A 23304-nucleotide genomic window follows, 5' to 3' on the forward strand; every position below is an offset into this window, starting at 1 on the left:
AGTTTGGGCCCTTGAACTCCCACATGCATCCTGAAGCTGGTGGCCAACTTTGAGTCTCCCAGTTTTATTAGCTGGTGGCCCTTAGTCAGCATGTCAGCATGATGTAGTGGTTAAAGTTCTGGACTAGGATCTGGAAACCCAGGCTCGAATCTCCACTCTGCAGTGGAAGCTTGTTGGGTGACCTTGAGCCAGTCACAAACTCTCGGGAGTCTCAGCATAATCTACCTCGCAGGGTTATTGTGAGAATAAAATGGAGGAGAAGAGAATGATGTAAACCATATTGTGGGGGGGGGGGGAAGGTTAGATATTTTAAAAAAGCAAATAAATAAAAGATAGACAAGCCTTTCTCCCCCTATCTATTCATAGTAACAGCAAGCCAAGTGAATTGTTTTGTTATGATACATGGATTGGATGAGGGTCCTGTGGAGAGGCCCAGGTGAAATCTTTGTCCAGAGGTCCTTGGACTCTTGGCAGTCCTGGTAAATCCCCATTAAATTCAATGAGACTTATTTCTGAGTGAGCAACAAATTGGCTTGGTAGGTTACTAGTCTTGTCCAAAGCAAAAACTGTGTCTTGTGTAATACTTTTTAATACTGTAGTTCCAGGTCATAAAAGATTTGTTACATCCTACTGAGGGAGCATATACAGCCAGTATGTGTTTATTTAAGTTCGGATGTGCTACAGAGAATTTGGGGAACCTTGAGAAATCACGGGGGGCGTCATATGATTTGGAAATTTCCTCCCCACATCCAAATGTCTCCATACATGATTCTCAGGGGTTCTCTCCCCCCTCCCTTTTAGTTGGTTCAACTGCTCTTAGCATTTGTGCCTCCTGGAGCATTATTGAGTCTTTGCATTATTTGGTTAGTTCACAAAGTTTTCAGCATATTTGGGAGGTGCCTTGAATTAGAAGAAACCCTAGCCTACCTGTTGCTGACCCAGTTTTACTGCTTTTGTAACTGAAAAAGCAACCCAGTTGGCTACTGGATGATGTGGTGGTAGTTTTCATCCCACATCCCTACAGTGCGCAAAAATGTTACTACAACTTTAAGAAAGAGGAGCCTCATTCCCTCTAAACAGCAACACCTGCAATTTTTTTGAGCTATGACTCCACCCCCCCTCCACCACCCCCCTTTTTACTGGGCTATGGAGTATGAGGACATAAAAGGGTTCAAGGGTGCATAATTTATTTCTCTGTAAGGCAGCCAAGTTTGCAAAAAATGGGGAAAGGGGGAGGGCAGCCTTCTAGTATGCATTATAAAAAAGATCTTGTTAAGGTCTCATTAGCTGAGTTTCTTCAATACTATGAACAGCCGATCAGTGAGGAACAAGCATGGGCTATTTGTTTCCAGTGTTGTTATAAAATGAGAGAGTTAATGGCTCAAGGAGGAGATTCTGTGTTAAAGATGATAGTCTTGGAAGATATTAATAACCTTTACATCCATTCTGATGGTAGTGTGTCTTTCACTGTACAGCAAAGTTTGAGTGGTAAGAATGATAATTGGAAGCTATTTATATTAGTCTTGTGTCTCTGTGGTTTTTTGGGGGAGGGTTTGTTTTTCACCATTAAGTGTATGTTCTCTTCATTATTTTTAAAACTCCTAGTATATTTATCCAAAATTAGGTTCTATTACTATTATTTGGCCTTCAACCAAAACATATTCATTCAGGGGATAGAAAAGTGTTATTTCTAGAAGTATGAGAGTGCTCCTTTGCAGTAATTTGACAAATTTAGTGAAGGAATGGTTAAATGTGCAGCTAATTCCTTTCTGGTTTTACTCAGCTGTTTATAATGCTATATTATCGTTTTGCAATTAATTGTTGTGCTGTTATAGTATTCCTTGATTTGTTTTTGTGCCTCTTTGTGCAGTATGAAACATAAATCTTAAAAGTTTGATCCTGTTTGGTAAAAATTAAAGTAATGATAATTTCTTAGCTACAGGTGAAAATTTTCAGAAATGTTACAATACATGATTGTATGTGTATATGGGAACACAGCGAAAGTAGAGGGTTGCTTCACAACTGTTCAGTTCTTGATTTTCTGTGAATGTGGTGAGAATGCTACAGACAATGAAAATGAAGTTCTAGGAACAGTAGGCTTGTCAGGTCCAATTTAAGAAATATCTGGGGACTTTGGGGTGGAGCCAGGAGCAAGGGTGTGACAAACATTGGAGCCCCGTGGCGCAGAGTGTTACAGCTGCAGTACTGCAGTCCTAAGCTCTGCTCACGACCTGAGTTCGATCCCCAGTGGAAGCTGGGTTTTCAGGTAGCCGGCTTGAGGTTGATTCAGCCTTCCATCCTTCCGAGGTCGGTAAAATGAGTACCCAGCTTGCTGGGGGGGGGGAAGTGTAGATGACTGGGGAAGGCAATGGCAAACCACCCCATAAAAAGTCTGCCGTGAAAACATTGTGAAAGTAGCATCATCCCAGAGTCGAAAACGACTGATGCTTGCACAGGGGACCTTTCCTTTTCCATTGGAAATAAGGATGGGGGCACCTTTTGGGGGGGCTCATAGAATTGGACCCCCTGGTCCAATCTTTTTGAAACTTGGCAGGTATTTTGAGGAGAGGCACTGGAAGCTATGCTGAAAATTTGGTGCATCTACCTCAAAAAAGCAGCCCCCCGAAGCCCCAGATACACAGATCAATTTTCCATTATACCCTATGGGAATTGGTCTCAAAAGGGAATAATGGCGTGCCCAGCAGACATTTCCCTCCTCCGCACTTCTGATGACCCTGAAGTGGGGGGAGGGTCTTCAAACCACAGGATCCCCTGCCCCCGCCTGGGGATTGGCAACCCTAAGGGACAGCAAGGGGAAGAGATTAAATAGAATGTATGTAGAATGTCTTTTTGCAGTTCCTGCTTCCTATACTTATAATGCAGATTTGTGTGTTAGATGGAGAGCAGCTTCAAATGGTGCTGGCTTTGAGTTAAGCCTAGCTTTTTTGGGTAAGAGGCAATGAATTAAACTTCACAGGTATTACCAGATTCTAACAAGTCTGCACTCTTCAAATATTATACACTTTAACATTTCTTTTCCCAAAGGCTACTGAAAAAACTAAGGGCTTTTTTTGCTATTTTTTGTATTCTTCTGTCACCTTGCTCATGTATCCTTTCTTTTTCTCTCTTTCTTGTTCCAGACAGTCACATGACTCAGCAGCAGAATGAAAGGTTGGAAGATATGGTAAGGCTCAAACAATTATATGTCCTGTATTCTAAGCTTCAGTGCAACACAGATTGGCCATGTCTCATATATGGTACTTTGGTTGCTTGTTGATGAAAGAATATATTGTCATCTTGCTAGTGCTGTTCTCAAAGGAGTATATTGGAGCAAAATGAATAATTAGACTATGGGAAAGTCCCTTCTGGATGGATAGGGCTCAGCAAGTATGTTCCTTTTCTGGGTACTCTCTACACAAGTGCAGTTCTGGGTTGAAGAACAGCTCTAATACGCTTGGGTCTGTCCAGTTACAGAAGCATGCTATCTGTTGTTCTTTCCAGGCTGCCTTGCTGAGCCTGTGGGCACAACTCAGATTTTGAGAGCAGGTAATAGGTGCCAAAAACAAGCTGCAGGGGTAAGGATCAGCTATAAAATATTTGAGAAGTTCTGTGGAAAGTATCTTTTTATTCCATGATCGAAATAATTTTGAAATCAGTGTTCTCTGTAGAGATCTCTCATGCTCTTCTAAAGTATTTTCTACTCCAGCAAAGTGTAGGGAAGCTCTTAATGGCTCTTCCTTTGGAGAAGAAACAAGTAGGCATCTGGAAATTGGGAGGGACCATGATGCCCATTGACACCATGTTAATGCTGGACATAATCCTGGGCCACCCTATGAGCACTCTTGAATAGGACTAAGACTGTACCTTTAAGAAGGGCTAGGTATTCACAGCTGAGTGCACAATCACATCTCTGGAAGAAATATTGGTTGGAGGCAAGCAATGCTTAGAATGGAGCTTAGACCTTCATGCTGAAGAGAGGAAGTGGGTTGTTCATCTAAAAGTGGAATAGGATTTCCTGATGGGGTATAATAGTGTAAAATTATGCAATCATAGTAGGGTACCAGCAGCATAGGAATATCCCCTTAACTATCTAAATTATCCATTTGCGCATGTTGTGGCCAGCTCATAGTGCCCAGGAGCAAGGAGTAGGAAGGCAAGAAATGTGAAATTGGCAGTGATGCATGTTGAAATGAAGAGTATTTATGCAGCTATTCCTTGGAGGCTATCAATATAAATGGTTTGATAAAATTTGCATTGCTTCCAGTTTCCATCTGAAATTACCATTCAGCAACTGCTTCTATGGACAGAAATTAAAATTCTGGAATTGTTAAGTTCTGCTGACTTATGCCATCTTTACCTTGTAAATGTTGGCAAAATTGAGGTTTATGGTCAGAAAGGGTAACATTTGATTCTCTACGAAACTGGTTCCCTAGGAAACGATTTCTCTATGCCTTAGTCTGATGTTGTCTTTTTGAATTAATAGGGTATCCCTGAATTTCCTTTATAGCTCACAGAACTACTGGGAAAGTTGGTTTACAGAGCACTGGACTGGGGAATTGAGAGCCATATGGAGAGAGAGTTGAGTGAGTCCTTGGAGAAGCTAATATCCTTTATGCTGAAGTTGAATCTAGAGGCAACACAGTCAGCAGTGACTTTCCAAGATGTCATCAAGGTTTTGCTTTTGCTTTTATTTCTATAATCTAGCTACACTTTTAGGCATTCATTCTTGCTCTGCCCAGGCCTCAGATTCAGTGGGAGCTCACAAGAGCGCAGCTCCTGAACCTTTCTGAGAGTTCCACCTCCTTGTCCATTGAATAGTATGTGCAGCTGCATAATAATCCCTGGATGAGCTCCACCACCTATTTTTCTACAAAATGACCCCTGGCTGTGCCTGAATCTCCATTTTAGAATAGGGAAACTGGTTTGTGCTGTAAAAATTGCAATGGCTTTTTACAATGGAAAAATGGAATGGGAAGAGGAAATTCGGACTATATTATGGGTTCTTAGTACTCCAATGGACAGGAAGCAAAGGAGAAGAAAGCCATGTATGTACCATGCACATACTTCTTGTGTGTACTATGCACATACTTCAAGTAATTGCCCAAGTATGTGTGTTTTTGTGCCATTCTAACTGTCTAAATGAATGGTAATATCTTAAAGCTAGATATTTTAAGGTTCTCTGGGAAAGATGGATGTAGAAGTTTTATTTCCGAAATAGAGGACTTGTGATGGATTATGGGTAGCTTGTTTTTTTCATGCCTGCCTGATAATCAGCAGACAGCATAGCATGGGAAGGCTATTGGTAATACCAGGCTGACTCCCTGTGATTAGAAATTCTCTTCTCCTTTATGATGTTCAGTCCTTTGGAACCTAAATAAACTTGAACTCTGTATTCTATTTCATTATAAATCTTTTAAACAGGAATCCAGAGATAACTTCTCCTTTTTCATTTTAGATCTGTGAAGATCACTTTCTCAAGCCTTCTGAAGCTGCTGATCATTACACCGTGATCTGTCGAGTGCTCTTTGCTGAGTACATAGAACTTCAGAAGCTCATGTTGACCATACAGAGATGCAAAGAGGTATTTTGGAATGCAGATGTAGTGTCCACCTGTTTTCTTCCATTGCAACATTTTCATTGTGTTGTCTTTTGAAGCTGGAAGAAAAGTTATACAAGGGGTTAGGAGAAGATGTAGTCTAACTGCTTTGGTAGAACAAACAAATTACAAAAGTCTTTTAATGTCTTTCAGTATTTGGGAAGAATGGATGTTGAAGACTGCTGTCCAAGGCAGAAGGCTAATGATTGGGTAGGGATAACCGTTTGGCTTGTTTCATATTAAGTTTTACGTTTTAAAAGTTCTCATTGAATTGATGAAAACTCATACATACAGCAATTACTGTCCTGTAGGGAACAATGTGTGAAAATTCAAGTAACCCCAACAACTGCCTGGCTAGATTAAAGGTCCATCTAGTCCAGAATTCTGCCAACTGGATGACTTGGGAGATTCATTGGCAGGGAATGTGGCATCACCAACCAAAGTTGGCCCAGTTATATACCATTTCACTCTCTTAAGTGCATTGCCTACTTTCCCAAGCAATGGGAATGAGTGTCTTTAAAATATTTTGCTTAAAGCAGAGCACCACAGAGGGAGGGGCAGTAAATATACCCGTGTAAATAGGCACTTGTAGATTGTATCGGATTCCCACACACAGCCTCCCTTCAAGATTTGACACGTTCCAGCTGAGGCTATCTGGTTTCATCTTTGAACTTCCTGTGGCTTCTAGCTGCTGCTATACCACTCCTGTAACTTTTAGGATCATTTATTCCAAAAGCTGCTGAGTAATTCCTATTCCTCCATCATTGGCTTCCACAAAAGCATCAACCAACCATCCTAGAATACCACCTATCTGGGAGCTGGCCAGAACCTGCAGTGCTATATCTCTATGTGCCTCTTTCCCAAACCCCTTCAGTGATTCTGTGCAATCTGCAGTGCTGTGTATGATGGGTGTTCATGTGGCCCTCACTAGTTTCATTCAAGGGACAGTTCAGTTGTGATACTCCTTTTTTTTTTTAAGGAAAGAGAAAACTAATTGCTCCCCGTGCAGATTAGGCTAGTCAGAGGCTGGTGTCACCTGTGTCCCAAATCTGTTGCCTCCTATAGCCATTCTGCTGATATTTTCATGTAGAACATAAGAACATAAGAGAAGCCATGTTAGATCAGGCCAATGGCCCATCCAGTCCAACATTCTGTGTCACACAGCGGCCAAATATATATATATATATATATATATATATATATATATATATATATATATATATACACACACACACACACACTGTGGCTAATAGCCACTGATGGACCTCTGCTCCATATTTTTATCTAACCCCTTCTTGAAGGTGGCTATGCTTGTGGACGCCACCACCTCCTGTGGCAGTGAATTCCACATGTTAATCACCCTTTGGGTGAAGAAGTACTTCCTTTTATCCGTTTTAACCTGTCTGCTCAGCAATTTCATCGAATGCCCACGAGTTCTTGTATTGTGAGAAAGGGAGAAAAGTACTTCTTTCTCTACTTTCTCCATCCCATGCATTATCTTGTAAACTTCTATCATGTCACCCCTCAGTCGACGTTTCTCCAAGCTAAAGAGCCCTAAGCGTTTCAACCTTTCTTCATAGGGAAGGTGTTCCAGCCCTTTAATCATTTTAGTTGCCCTTTTCTGAACTTTCTCCAATGCTATAATATCCTTTTTGAGGTGCGGCGACCAGAACTGCACACAGTACTCCAAATGAGACCGCACCATCGATTTATACAGAGGCATTATGATACTGGCTGATTTGTTTTCAATTCCCTTCCTAATAATTCCCAGCATGGCGTTGGCCTTTTTTATTGCAAACGCACACTGTCTTGACATTTTCAGTGAATTATCTACCATGACCCCAAGATCTCTCTCTTGGTCTGTCTCTGCCAGTTCACACCCCATCAACTTGTATTTGTAGCTGGGATTCTTGGCCCCAATGTGCATTACTTTGCACTTGGCCACATTGAACCGCATCTGCCACGTTGACGCCCATGTAGTGTTAAGCAACTGCTTTTTGGAGTAGAGGAGACTAATGAATTAGATTGTAATTTAAAGGCAAATGTTAAAGTTTCTGTAATGAATACTTCAGCCTAAGTCCTGTCCATACAACTGTTATGCAAGTTCTTGTACCTATGGCAATGCAGAGACAGTTTAAGTAAGGAACTCCGACCTGAGTCTCTGAATGTATGACACTTTCATATTAACAGTCATTTGCTATATTAAATGCCGGGTACCATCTTGGTAAAATATGTTCTTCAATCTGAGCTTCCTTTTTAGGCTGATTTATGGCAAGATGTACTTGGTGGCTTGCAGAAGGGTGCGAGGCTCCACAAGGCCATGGAACACCCACAGCCCAGGACTTCTTTGAAACAGTGTTCCTGCTCTCTGTATGATACAGTGGTAGATGATATCAAAAATAAACACTACACCCTCCATAAGGTGAGTAGTATTGGCCAGGTAGGGGTGCCAGCCTCCAGGTGGGATCTGGGGACCCCCCAGAATTCCAGCTTATCTCCATTCTAACTGCGATCCTTCCCGCTAGAGAAAAATGGATGCTTTGGGGAGTGGACTCTATGGCATTGTACCCATCTGTACTCTTCATCCCCAAAGCTCCAGAAGTTTCCCAACCTGAAGTTGCCCCCCCGCCAGTCAGCTGGCCACTCATTTTATTATGCACCCTTATTTGTCATCGTTGGAGTGTATTATACTTCGTACTTGGTAAAGATGAAACTGCTCACTGACATGCCTGTCTCAGAATTATGGTCTTGTCAAACAAACCACATTTACTGTGTTATATCACAACACAGTCTTGTATTGGACCAACATTTTTTTTAAAAAAACCCTGTTGTATCCTTTTGGCTTTGTACTTTTCATAGTACCCCATCCCCTAGAGAAGAAGACCTTTAGCTTTGATTCATTGTGTTTATTTGAGGGCCAAAGCAAGGAGGAGGATACGTACGCTATATCCAAGAGATAATCGGAGTTTTTGAAGTGGCTATCCTCAGTGCAGTGTGTATGAGTGAGAAAAGACTTCTGGAGAAGGTTGAACATTGGCATACAGGAGCACAGCATTAAAAAAAGAAAACCTTGGATAGAACTGATGGGTGACAGCCATTGTTAAAACTTGGCTCATGCTCTCTGCCCCTCACCGATTTTGTGGTATTATTGGCAAGCTTTGTTACCAGCAATGAAAGCAGTTTATTTTCTTAGAGTGAATATAGGGATAAAATGTGTTATTTTCAGTTTCCATCCAAAGCACATCTGAACCTTAATGTTAACCTAGGGTTCTTTTTTGTGTTTGAAGGCATGAAGAAAACATTTGCATCAACAGTGTAGTAGGCAGGGCTTCTTTTGAGCAGGAACGCACAGGAATGCAGTTCCAGCTGGCTTGGCCAGTGCTCCGGCTAAAAAAAAGTCTCCAGCAGAGGGAAGGCGCTAGGCAGCCATGCACTCCCAGACCACGCACTCCATCCTCTCTGCCACCTCCAGCCTCCCAATCGGCTTGTGAAGAGAACAAGAGATAAATTCATAGAACATGGTCATGTAAAGAGATGTGGAGCCGCCCATGAGCTTCCTGGGAGAAGCTGGGCCTTTGCAATTGCAGCCAAGAATCATTTTGTTTTTACATTGTTTGTGCTGCAGCTAACACTTCTTTTGGGTTTTTTTTTTTGTAGTACTTCCTCCAGTGTTTTAAATGTATAAGGGTTTTCTGCAACCCTGGGTATCTTCCCAAAGTTGCAGAAATATTTCTCAACTTTTTACATGATATTTTAACAAAAAGATTTATTATACAAAATATCAAAATGTTGACTATGCAAAGTAAAGAGATAGTAATATGTGACAGTCTATATATTTTAAGAAAGTATAGCAGATGCAGACTTGTATTTTTTGAAAGTATTCTCTATGCAGATTAAGACTGATTTGTAATCTTTATTTCTTATCCCTTCTTATCCCCTATTCCTAATTCTTTGAAACTAATAAAAACTTTTAAAATCAGAACATTGTAAGAGCTACATTTGTTTGTTTACCACAGGAGTGAAATTGTTGCCTCTTGGCAATACAGTTCTTAGAGAGTTAGACTCTTCTAAATCCATGGACCTCAACAGGCTGAGAAATGAGTAACTCTATTTACGATTACACTGTCAGTATCTAACTAAATGGCTTAGGCTTATGATGTTCTTTCAACATCTTCATAACAAATCTGACTTTGTTTGGCAGGCATCGACACGGCAACTGAGAGAGAGAGTCTGCCAGGCACCCAGTCTGCATGATCAGCTCATGATGGAAGTGAAAAAGCCCCCGAAGCTTCGACCAGTCTCTGCACACAAAAGTAAAAACAAACAAAAAGGTATACAATACCTTAGATGTGAACAACGACTAAAATAGCTTAGTTATTCAAATGACTGAAATGCCTAAGTGACTTATAAAGGCGGTACCTTTGTAATGTAATGTAATGTAAAATTTTATTTATACCCCGCCCTCCCCCGCCAGAGCAGGCTCAGGGCGGCTTACAACATTTAAAATGAACAATACAATAATAAAACATTAAGAACACATTAAAACCAATCAGTGATTAAAACATTCCTAGACTAACAGTGGCGGTAAGCATTATTAATTTAGCAGTAAACATTGGTACCATCATTAATGAACGCCTGTTTGAAGAGGGCGGTCTTGCAGGCCCTGCGGAACTGATCTAAGTTCCGCAGGGCCCGCACCTCCTCTGGGAGCTGGTTCCAGAGTTGTGGGGCTGCGGCGGAAAAGGCCCGAGTGCGGGTGCTTTGCAGTTTTACTTCTTTCGGCCCAGGGATATTCAGTTTATTTTTGCCTACTGACCTCAGTGCTCTCTGGGGCTCATATGGGGAGAGACGGTCCCTCAGGTAGGTCGGTCCTTGGCCATATAGGGCTTTAAAGGTTATGACCAGCACTTTGTACCGGATCCGGTATACAATCGGCAGCCAGTGCAGTCCGCGCAGCCCAGGCCGTATATGCCTCCATCTTGGAAGACCAAGTAGTAGCCTGGCTGCTGCATTCTGCACTAGCTGCAGTTCCCGGGTCCGGTATAGAGGCAGCCCCATGTAGAGAGCGTTACAGTAGTCCAGTCTTGAGGTGACCGTCGCATGGATCGCCATCGCTAGGTCCTGCCGCTCTAGGAAAGGGGCCAACTGCCTCGCCCGCCTCAGATGAAAGAATGCTGACTTGGCAGTGGCTGTTATCTGGGCCTCCATTGATAATGAAGGCTCCAGTAAAACACCCAGGCTCTTCACCCGTTGCGCCGTCTTCAGTGGCGCCCCGTCAAAGGCCGGGAGAGATATTTCCTTCCCCAGAGTGCCACGACCCACCTGGAGAACCTCTGTCTTCGCTGGGTTCAACTTCAGCCCGCTCAGTCTGAGCCACGTTGCAACAGCCTGCAAAGCCCGGTCCAGGTTCCCCGGGGCGGAGGCGGGCCGGCCGTCCATTAGTAGATAGAGCTGGGTGTCATCTGCATATTGATGGCTTGATGTGGTTCTGCTTCTGTTAATCATGGTTCTATATAGGAACTGTAAAGGAAAGAAGCAGTGTCTATGTAAATAAAGGCATTTAGCTATTTAACAGCTCTTACTGGTGGTTCAAATCTTTCAGAACGAGGAAATGTTAGGTAGAACAAATACTTTGTGATGACAATACAGTCGTTTGAAAAACCGCATTCAGAATTCTGGTCTGCGGTACACTGCTCATTATAGTAGTGTCCAATGATATGCATATGTGAGTGTGCTGTCACAGTATCAGTTATAATTTCTCACATTCCCTTTCAATAGAGTCTCTTCAGGTTTAGCTACCAGTAGTCAAATGATACATGTGTAACTAGCCCAAAGTAATTGATGTTATTAAGTGATCTTGCAGTGACTGGTATTAGGGGGACAGTGTTTTTTATTGAGCAAATGGATAGTTTAAATAAGTTAAATAGATGACACCAAAACTGGAGAATAAGCTCCTCAAAAAGAGTTAAGCTTCAGAAAAGTCACAAACAGTGCAGTTCTAAGCAAAATTGTACTGTGAACGTTATTTGAAAGTTCATTGGGCTCCAAAACCTAATTTGTGAAATATCAGATATACCAGCACAAAAGTTGAACGTGTCTTGTTCAAGAAAGGTGGGGACAGAGAGGCAAGGGAGAAGTTATTGACAGCTGATAAAACTGCACATATTGGTGATATTTGCCCAAAGGGGCAAACTCTGGATTCTAGAATGTGAGATTAAATGGAAGGAAGCGTTGAGAACTGTTGAAGGGGAATTTGGACACAAAAAGAGAAAACAGTTTGAACCCAGCTTTTGCCAAATAAACATTCTGTATTAAGCTGGGAAATCAATTCAGATTTGTCTCTGCAGCCTTACCTTGGCAGAAACACAGCATACATGACTAGTTTTGTTTGCTTTATTTACATGCATCCTTTTTCTTTTGTTGCCTTATGATGTGTTCTGTGGCTTTTCAGAAGACTTTGGCAAGTTCTCCTCAAATACTCCATGTGATATCATCCTTGACCAAAATGTTGGCTCAAATATAACTGTTTCAAAAGCTAAAAAGCTAAGGTTGAGTTGCATCCAGTCAGATCCCGAACTTAAGGTATTTTTTTTCTTACCACAGGGTACTGTAATGAAAACAAAAATTCTGTATTGGTATCCAGTTTTCCTTGCAATATGTCGTCTAGGTGGGTGGGTTTGCAGCTTTCTATCTCTTCAGTCTCACTAAATGTAGTGATTGTAACCATTCATTTCTGCAGGGATCTCCAAGTACCAAAATATTTAGCTCTGATTTTTACAGAGAACCTGCAGTGGAAGAACTGCAGGGGACCTGACTAAGTTTTAATAGCTAGGATTCTGCGGTTCAAGCAGATTGTTCCGTGTGCAACTGAATTATGTCACATGTTGCCACTAATGCAGTTCTCCAGTGTTCCTGTAGCTCCAATCATGCTTTTCTGTTGTATATTTATTGGTAAATTATTAGTATTTTGAACTCCTAAACAAACACCTTTAGCACATATTTTTGACAAACTGTGTTCTACAAAACTTGAATCAGTTCTGTGTGGGCAAGCTAAAACTAATGTGCAAAAGTAAAATTTAAAATATCCCTCAGTATTCAGGTAAACCTTGTTTACTGTGAGCTCAGCCAGTATTAATGCATTTGACTTGTATATTTTGAAGTGCACTTTTAGGCAATTGCTTCTTTCTCCTGTGAAATTGGTGGGTACTAAATATTTAATTTTGACTTAAGTTGTTCCTGCAGTGTTAAAGGTCATAAGAGAAACACTAGAGCATCTTCAGCAGATTATTTGCCAGACTCTGTAGACACATGGTATATTGTCCTTTTCTAGAACCACATAATTGATCAGCAAAGTGTATTAAAGTCCTCTTAAGAAAAGTACACGTCTGAGGTTAATACAGGCTTGGAGATGGCTTCATTCTATCTCTGTTACACCTGCAGGTGAAGTTTTTGTTGCCATTATTACTGATATCATTTTAAGATGAACTTGCTTAGGTATCTAGAGTGAAGTTTGAGCCCAGTGACACCTTTAAGACCAACAAAGTTCTGTTCAAGGTCTAAACTTTTTTTGTGTTAAAACAATTTTTATTGGTAACATATGGCAGTTATATCTAATACTAACAAAATATTAATAATTACTTAATGGCTTCCCCATACATTACCCTTTTCCCTTCCCCTCCCCCCCAGTCTTAATTATAAACATTGGTAACATAAGGTAACAATTTCTATTTCTACATCCTTAATCATTTTTCACCACCATCCCCTATATTACTTTCTAATTACCCTCCCCCCGTTACTTGGCTCCCGCTGATGATAATAATTCAAAATAATAATATTTAAAGGTAATCTATTCTAATCAAGAACCAATATTTATACTCTATCTTCTAAAACTTAATCTTAATCATTATCAAAAACTAACATTTAAAGATACACTTAACTACTAAAACCAAAAATTAGTATTCTTCTTTCTTCTAAGACTTAATCATTATCAAAAATTGTCCAATGTCCTTTTACTTTCCACTCTTTTTCTGCATATCTTCTAAATTTTTTCCACTCCATCTTAAAAACCTCCAAATCATAGTCTCTTAAAGTTCTTGTTAATTTGTCCATTTCACTCCATGTCATAACTCTAAGGTCTAAGCTTTCATGTGCCAGCACACTTCTGCAGATACATGCTGCACCAAATAAATTACATTAAAAACTGTAAGATCTGTGAATGGCAATAAATTAGCATGAAATACAAGGATTTGAGGGACGGTGGCTCAGTGGTAGAACATCTGCTTGGTAAGCAGAAGGTCCCAAGTTCAATCCCTGGCATCTCCAACTAAAAAGGGTCCAGGCAAGTAGGTGTGAAAAACCTCAGCTTGAGACCCTGGAGAGCCGTTGCCATTCTGAGTAGACAATACTGATTTTGATGGAACAAGGGTTTGATTCAGTATAAGGCAGCTTCATATGTTCAATTAACAAAAAGACCCTACCAATTATCTTAATCCAATCTCAGCTAGTACCCAGTACTTACACATCTTGACTCTACCTGGCCTTTCCTGACAACCAACCCGCCCTCTCTTCTTATTTGTAATGGTTGAGGAAATTCTGTTTCACTGTATCTGAGGAAGTGCACTTGTACACGAAAGCTTAGAATTTGAATAAAACTTTGTTGGCCTTAAAGGTGTCACTGGACTCAAACCTTGTTCTGCTGCTTCAGTCCAACACCTGCATCTGTGTTCTAGAGTGCTTAGTTTAAATTGTTGCACAAATACATTAAAAATGATCAGATTCCTTTACACCAATACCGGAGAGTAGCGTTCAGTTTTAGCTTTAAAAAAGAGATGACAGACAAAGCTTTGATTTCTTGGCTTCATTCCTAGTTGTTGTCTACTTGCACTCGGAAGCCATCTACAAGATGGTCATTACCAACCCTTGCAGATTTGATGGGAACAAGATTTGCAGAACATGTGGCTGAAATGAAGGATTCCAGCCAAAGAGTCAGTATATTTTCTTCAAGGTTGCAGGTACTTCAAAGGAACATTGCTACCTCTTCCTGATTTATTTCTTCCAGAAATGTCACTCTTGTCTTGTAAACTTGATCACATCATTTAAGCTTCCAAATCATTGACTACAAATTGGTCATTTTAAAAAATTTTCCTGGTTTAAATTTAAAATACCAGTTTGCTCTCCCTTCCCAAGCATCATAAATATCACTGGTCTTGGTTTCATAGTTACTGGAACAAATCTAAAGATTCAATCCAAAGCAGTGCAAACAGGATACAATGAAGGACTGCCTCCTCCCACGTTGTCCAGTCCACCAGTTAAGATCGGCCAGAAACAGGTCTGTGGGAGCTAAGAGGGCACCAGTGAGGATTGTAACTTGGTGTAAGAGTGAGGCTCCAGACAGAAATTTCTTGTTCACATTTGACTGTGTCTGGAAAGCCCTTGGAAGAAAGGCCAAGTGAACCCTCATTACTCACTGGCAAGTACATAAGGCCTTTGGGACTAGGGATGGCTGGCATCCCTGGAAGCTTTCAGGGCATAACGTCAACCCTCTGAAAGCTCCATGGTATTACTGCAGGTTTCCAGAGTGTTGGCTGTCTTTGCGGCTGAGTTTTCACCAGGATTTGACATCATGTTGCTCTACATCATGTCTGCCTCCCCCCCACACACACACTATTTTTCCCACTGTCCTGGGTGCAAGGGCAGAAGGAGGGCCAGGCTGTCCAGAGATCATTCACCAGAACCAGGCAGATGGCATGCCTGTTTGGAACCCAGTTGTTTCCCACCCTACTTTAGATGAAGCTTCTCTATTTATTTAACCACATTAAAATTTTGGTGCTAGTGCACCCATTGGGGTTGAGAAAGAAGTTGCCAGCCCTGAAGCGATCTTTTTCCTTGGAAATCAAGATTTAGAATATGCTACTGATCTACGTGCTGTCACACCAAACAGAATTGGAACTTCTACAGATTTTATCATCTTGTACTGCAAAAACTTGGCAACTCACTTGTTGCTTTCCATTCCCTTACAGGTTTGTCTTGCTTGCCATAATGAGTTGTTTATATGGCCTTACATTTGTCATCTTTGTAGCAGGTAAGCTGATTTGAAGCTCTTTTTTATGATTGGATGAAACAGGTTTTCCTGTAGTTCACACTAATATAATATTCTATCAAGCCTTATACCCATTCCAGTCAAGATGGGAGCGAATATAATGTTTGAACTCTATGACTAATCATAAAGATAAAGCACCAGTCGTTTCCATCTCCAGGGTGATGTTGCTTCACAGCGTTTTCATGGTAGACTTTTTGCAGGGTAGTTTGCCATTGTCTTCCCCAGTCATCTTCACTTTTCCTCCAGCAAGCTGGGTACTCATTTTACTGAGCTCCGGAAGGCTGAGTCAACCTTGAGCTGGCTACCTGAACCTAGCTTCCGCTGGCATCAAACTCAGGTCATGATCAAAAAGCTTGGACTGCAATACTGCAGCTTTACCACTCTGCACCATGAGACTGCACCATAAATTAGCTGTGGAAGACTCTTCACTTGATCTTCTACTAACTGGCCTTTAAATGCTATTGTAGCTATTACGTGTCCACCACATGGAAGTCTTCAGTGAACATATGAAGCCACTGTAAAATCACATCACACCATCAGCCCTTCCACCTTGTCCTTATCTGTTCTGATTTGCAGCAGATCTCCAGGATCTCTGGCAGAGAGAGGACTTTCCAGTTACTTGAGATTTAGTTTATTTCCCAGGATCTTTGGGGTGTGCTTTGCTAAACAGACCTTCCCAGAGAAAGTAAAACACCCCAAAATGTATACTGCCTAAAAATGGGTGATCTTCTGCTTTCAGTTTTTTATTAACATTCATGGACAATTCTCTGTTGACATGCACTTATTGCTAATACTTGCTTTGCAGCTCGCCTGCTTGTAAGCATGAATGTTGTTGGAGTATACACAGGGATATTGGGGGGTGGGGCAGGATTCTAGGAGCCTGTTCTGTTTTCTCAGATCTCAGTCCACTCCAAAGGATTTCTGTACGAGTGGCATCCTAGCACGTACTGAGACAGATCACAACCTTATGCCCTCCACCCCACTCATGCTCCCATTCCATATTACCACAACTATTGACTGGCTGCACCTTTTTTATGTAAAGGGTCAGAATTGTTCACTGTTGCTTTCTCAGTGGATACTGTTACATGTCCACAGGAGTTCATAAAATCAGTGCCAGACTTCAGTGTCAACACCACTTCCAAAAATCAGCAATCCACAATTGCAGTATTAAAGTCCTGAAGGTGTAGGGTATATTTTAACGCCCCCCCCCCAATAGCTGTTTTGACTCAGATGGCTAGCCTTTCTACAATGAAGCCCAAGTCATTTCAGACAGATGTCCTAACCACAGGTTTGTTGACCTGAAACTGTCAAGGCCTGGGGCCTTCCTAAATGTAGGGCTCAAATAATTTTTTCATTGGATATACGAACATTAACTTTTATGTTGAAAGACTGGGAATTGATTCTGCCCTCTAGGCTCTGACAAGTGCTTGCTGGAGCTGTTGGGCAATTCTCTTCTACCATTTGAGCAGGGCTTTTTTGGTAGAAAAAGCCCAGCAGGAACTCATTTGCATATTAGGCCACACCCCTGATATCACCATTGTTTCACACAGGGCTTTTTGGTAGAAAAAGCCCAGCAGATGCTCGTTTACATATTAGGCCACACCGCCTGAGGCCATGCCAGCTGGAATTGTGTTCCTGTGCGTTCCTGCTCAAAAAAAGCCTTGCATTTGAGAAATATGAGCATTTTCTTGCCATTGCCCCAATTCAAGCCTTTAATGGTAACATGTGAAATAACTGTGCTGCAAACCCACAACAATATATAAAGAAACTGTGAGAACCAGTGCTTGTTTTACTCGTTAGTATCATGGCAACTAAGTGTCTTATGTCTTTCATTTTAGAGTGAACTGTAAGGATTGCTGTGTGAAGGTATGTTTTCCTCTTTCAATAGGTTATTGATCCATGAAAGGTCCTCTCCTCTTGTTCCAAGACTACTAACCTTTGTGGGAACCTTTTGAAGAATTTTGTTTAAATACTTTTTAAGAACATAAGAGAAGCCATGTTGGATCAGGCCAATGGCCCATCCAGTCCAACACTGTGTCACACAGTGGCCAAAAGACCCAAGTGCCATTAAGAGGTCCACCATTGGGGCTAGAAGCCCTTCCACTGTGCCACCCCCCCCCGCCAAGCACAAGAATACAGAGCATCACTGCCCCAGACAGAGTTCCAACAATAAGCTGTGGCTAATAGCCACTGAGGGACCTCTGCTCCATATGCTTATCCATTCCCCTCTTGAAGCTCTCTGTACTTGTAGCCACCACCACCTCCTGTGGCAGTGAGTTTGTATCTGAACTTCCAAAAAGCTCCTGCTCTGAGTAGCATGCTGCCTGGCTTCCAATATATTTAAAAGCTTGTTTTAAAAAATTAGCAATTTATCCCCAAATTCATTCTTGACATACCATGTTGCAGAGTTACATTTGGTGCAGCAGTCCCTTGTTTTGTTTGAGGGTTTGCGTGCAGTTGCCCTGAATCCTGCAATCTTTCTAAATACAGCCTGGTTGTATGCATGCATATGATAAACAATTGATACAGATGTCCAGAGATGACCATGCTGTGGGCCCAGTCAGGATCTGGTCCATGTTTCATTTTTAAATTACTTCATTAGGATTTAAAAATGGCAGCAGCATCAACAGGTCAGACCTGTGAACGCTGTCACATCTAGTTTGCCCCTCACTAGCATAACAGACAGGTGCCATTTGGAAAACCTTAATATGTGTTGTGTGGATTGCCACACTGACTTATAGCCAGTATATGAAATTCCCACATCATAATACAAATTAAGTTAACGTCTCCTTGAAGAAGGTTTCAGCATCCTGAGTGAGGGTAATGCAAAGGATGTGATGGGTGTACAAAGACTGCATGACTGTTTTCTATAGTTGGTAAAAGTAGTCCTCTGTGTAAGCACCAGTCGTTGCTGGCCCAAGGGGTGATGTCACATCAGGACATTTTCTTGGTAGACTTTTTAACGGTGGTTTGCGAGTGCCTTCCCCAATAATCTACACTTTACCTCCAGCAAGCTGGGTACTCATTTTACTGATCTCGGAAGGATGGAAGGCTGAGTCAATCCTGAGCTGCCTACCTGAACCTAGCTTCTGCTGGGATCGAACTGAGGTCGTGAGCAGAGCTTGGACTGCAATATCACAGCCTACCACTCTGCACCATGGGGCTCCTTCTATAGTTGGTACTGTTCACTAAATGCCATGACATTCTTCTCTTAGGTGACGATGCCAGTCAGGCCCTGCATACGCCTTCCACTTAACTTTTTCAAAATCATAAGATTCAGCAAAGAAGATCTGGCCCTACAAGGTCAGAAAACTCCACAGCTGTTATATGAAATAGAACACTGGGATTGTTCAAGGTAGGAGTTCAAAAGCCTACATCACTATGTATCCATAGGGCAAAATGCTAACTGCACTAAATACTCTGTGTGTGTTCAAAAAATGGGATCTGACTCTTAGGTGGAATAGAGAAAATCAAAGAAACTGTGGCTATGAATTTGTATCTTGAAAATAATCCTTCAGAAGTAGACTAATTTATAGATGCCAGTTCAGAGAGCCACATTTAGGAGCAAATAATATATGCCACTAGAACTACATTCTGACTCAACTTTAGCTCTTCAGAATCCCACTTCATTTCCCAAGATGCTATTAATAACAAATGAGCATTATAGTCTTTCTCCTTAGAAAAAAAACGGCATCAAACAGTTAAAAGGGGAAACAAGAATTGTATATAGGCTACCACCATCTTTGGCTCCTTCTTGCATTCATATCCTGCACCTGCAGCCTTTTACTGTGATGAAAATCATCATGTGGTCAAGGTCTCCCTTAGAACCCTGTGAATGGTGTTCAATACCCACTTCTAAATGCAGGTGGGTATAGTGCCTTTGGAGTAGCAGATCTCACTGCAGTCCAAAACAGGCTGTCAAATTGTCACTTGCTTGGTTCTTCTGGGTCAGTAAGGACTTCCATTTAATTTTGCTACTGCAAACTAACATGGCTATCCATCTGGAATTATTATCAGGGATTTATCTGTTCCACTTGTTATAAGAGACACCTGCATGTTTCATAAACTGCAGCAGGTAAAGGATACAGTCTCTATAATTAGCCTGTAAGTTTCCAGAATGCCATTGTGTTGAGAACAGAAGTCACACACACAAAAAAATATGAATTAGCAATATTTCTAGTAAATGAAGGCCTACCAAGGCAGCCTTTAAAAATATTAAGGGAATAGTTTGTAAAGAAGTCCCAGGGAATTAGTTCTATACAGCCACTGCCTTATAGACCCTTTCTGACACTAGAGGGGAATGGATCCAGGGCTGTTAGAAAAGACTGAAAATAAATTCTTCCTTTTTGTAACTTCTAGAGTACCTCTGGTGCTTGAACCTCATTGCTTAACACCGCCCCTTGCATCTCGCACTAGAAGCATGATGAACTGGCCATCTCTGGACATCTGTATCAAATGTGAACAACACCTTCTGGAGATCCTCTCCCGTCAGGTTCAGCAGAAGAGTACTTGTAAGAAGAGATCCTTGTCGTGGACTGAATGGGAATAATATTCCCCCTGCTCATTTGGAGGAAGACAAATGTGGATTGGTTCCATAAAGACCTAGACAGAAGAACCCTCCTGCTAGTTCTCTGTAATTTTGAAGGGCCAGATACTGTTATCTGCACTTGGGAAGTTGCACTTAAAAAGAAAGTTATTTCAGAGAATTGGATCACATGGCATAAACAAACACTGAAGCACTTTCATAAGCCAGGCCGAACCCTCTCTCCCTTTTGCCACCTCTGAAGCCAGCACTTCAAGCACGCCACATTGAAGCTCACTGAATGATTAAAACTATGTGCTTAGCACAAAGTCATAATGTAGGCTCTGAACGGGGTGGGGGGGTGACATCCTATTCCCCAGATATGGAGTGACAACACTCTCCAGTATTCATGTACCTGGAAGGAAATAGATAACCACACCACTAAGCCCTCTCACTTTTACACACCTCCTGAGTATTCCATGGAAAGTCATCTGAGAAGAGCTGTAGATCGCCCTCTAAAAATTCTTTAGGATATTCTTTTGTGCTCTTTGCTCTCCTCTCCCAATGTGCTGATCCTTGTCTGGCAACATATGTAACTATATAAATTAGGGGGGTTGTTTTGATTTCTGAGTCTTAAGCAGGATTTGTTTTCCCTACTGTTGAGAATTTAAAAACCATTTTGATATTTCTGAAAAGATGGATGTGAAGAATGAAATAAAAGAGCATTTTGGTGAAACTGTCATGAAGAGGCCAAAAGGTTTGAAAAGCAAAGTGAAATTGTGGGCCATAGTAATCAGAGAAGGTTAAGAATTTCAAAACTAAAACTATTTCATCCTTTTAGACCTGCCATATTGTATGGCCTGCTAGTGTAACGTTTAGTTGTATGTCAGCATCCTTGTTTGCATTTCCTTCTCAAAAGCTTCATTGTTTCATTTCACTTCCATTGATTTCAGTGCTGCTCTAATCAGGGCAAGTACAGTTGTGGCTCACCCAGTAGGCATATCTAGGCAATTGCCTAGGGTCCCAGTCAGTGCCTGAGATGGAGAGGCACCAAGTCAGGCAGCAAGTAGCAGTCCCAGGTGTGGTTGCACCATGGGGTTCAGGCAGGCGCAGCTCTCTCACCTCACCCCAAGGTTCCCTTGATGCCAGGCAAGGCTGGGACAACTGTTGGGAGACTTCTGAGGGGAGGGCCTCCTGAGTGCCCTGCAGCTGTGCTCACTTGGTCGGGGGGTGGTTGGTATTGGTTGGTGAACACCGAGGAGGAAGAGTATTTGGCGGAATGTGTATCCGCTCAGGCTGTAGTCTGGCTTTGCTCTCCACTCTAGCAGCATCCAGAGAAACAACCTGCTCCCAGCCACAGGATCCAGCAGAACTTGGCAGAAGCACTCCAGCATGCTTTCTCACTCCTTCACTCACCTGCAAGCCAACTACTGCTTCGCTTGGGCACTGGATGCCTATAGACCAGCCAGGCACTTCATCCCCCTCTTGGCAGCTGACACAGGTGCAGCCTTGTCAGCTGTGGATGACATCAGCCTGTGACAGACCACCTTGCGTGGTGGGCCTGGCTGAGGCTCCACTTGCGGGGAGGGACAACACACTTCTTGAGGTCCCTTGGTTTGTCACCCTTAGTCTCTGAGACAGCACTGGCACCTACAGCAGTGCGTTCATCTTTTGCATGGAAGCAAATCTCACTGAATTGCACTGGACTTATCCCCCACATAAGAGGAAGAGATTTGCAGCCTGGGTTTTTCATGACAGCTACTCAGCCAACTTCTTTCTTCCCCATCTTGAGAGGAAAGGGCTAGGGAGAGCAAGCACAAGAGGGTGGTCTGAATGTGGGTACCTTTCCTGTAGCACAGGGAAGGGCATAGTTTCATCGAGGGTGCCGAAATCTCTTTGGCCAGCCCTGATTGCTCTTCGCAAGCATTGTAAGGTGATAGATGATCCTTGAACCAGCAATCATGGATGAAAAAGCAGTTGCAATAAACCTATTAGAACAATTCTTTATTGTAAGATTTACTTTACAGTCAGTGAAGCATCTATAACACGCTAAACTTTCGTGATTTCCTCCCAACTCCTGATGTCCTGAAAGTCTCTAATTGGATTGTAAGGCAAGGGAGAAAATATACAATGCAACGTTTGATTTGCTCATTACTAATTGAGTCTACTTTTGGCACTCTTAACAGCTTGTTTTGATTTACAAAGTTCTATTGTTTGGACGTAAATGCTCATTGCTAGTTGTGGTGACCTTCTGACTGGCTTGGGCAGGGCAAGAAGCTACAAGTTTCCCTTTCCAAACTAGGAAAACATCCCTATCTGGCAAGGTGGGAGAGTTACATTTGAATACTGAAAATACAAGTTGGAAATGCTTTGTGAAGGACTGAAACTTGCAACCCTGCAGAGTTTTCTTCTAGGGTCCAAAATTGCGGAATGTTTTTCATGATCCTAAAAAACATCTTTCCTCCTTGTCCCATGTCTGATAACCTGAAAAAAATGTGGAAAACAGATTGGTGAATACTGAAGATCAAGGGTCATTGTAGAAAAACAGGTGGCGAAGCTCATCCAGGGATTCTTATGCAGCTGCACCTACTATTCAATGGACAAGGTGGGAAGGAGGAGGGGGAACCCTCAGAAAGGTTCAGGAGCTGCACTCCTGTGAGCTCCTACTGAATCCAAGGCCTGCTGAAGAAGCACATGCAGAGAAGCAGCTGCAAGTCTGGCATCTTGCTCTATAGGACCAATGGACATGGCAAAACTACTGGGGAAAGTCATATTTGACACACTAACCAAGAGGGTGCTCTGTGTGGTGTGTGTGTGTGTGTATGTATATGTATATCTATATATAAAAGAGACTGTATAGCAATAGCATAATTTGTCCCATCAGCAGTGACATCCCACAATGTCAGGCAGAGAGCACCGATTGCCTGAGATTGTTTTAACTTGATTGAACTTGCCATACCAGAGGTGGTGGTAGTAAGGGTGGATGAGTCATCCTGGCCAACCCAAGATGAGGCACATGCTGCTGCTCTCCCAGGTCCACCCAGAGCAGAGGGCTCTGGTGCTTTCTCTGCACCCAAGTCTTGGAAT

The 23304-nt window shown here is 42.0% G+C and overlaps 1 protein-coding gene across 1 annotated transcript; it reads left to right on the forward strand.

Annotated features, from left to right (window-relative positions):
• The first annotated feature begins 1099 nt into the window (after positions 1-1099).
• On the forward strand, positions 1100-20959 carry LOC132568622 (protein spire homolog 1-like). The gene is made up of 13 exons (XM_060234632.1): positions 1100-1488; positions 3141-3184; positions 4508-4672; positions 5456-5581; positions 5750-5806; positions 7857-8018; positions 9798-9927; positions 12048-12178; positions 14464-14607; positions 15616-15677; positions 17534-17561; positions 18911-19050; positions 20055-20959. The coding sequence occupies exons 1-13, from the start codon at positions 1221-1223 to the stop codon at positions 20242-20244; spliced, it is 1647 nt and encodes a 548-aa protein (XP_060090615.1). The 5' UTR covers positions 1100-1220; the 3' UTR covers positions 20245-20959.
• Positions 20960-23304: the final 2345 nt, after the last annotated feature.

The sequence above is a fragment of the Heteronotia binoei genome, chromosome 3 (genome assembly GCF_032191835.1).
Source record: "Heteronotia binoei isolate CCM8104 ecotype False Entrance Well chromosome 3, APGP_CSIRO_Hbin_v1, whole genome shotgun sequence".
In the NCBI taxonomy this organism is placed as follows: Eukaryota; Metazoa; Chordata; class Lepidosauria; order Squamata; family Gekkonidae; genus Heteronotia; species Heteronotia binoei.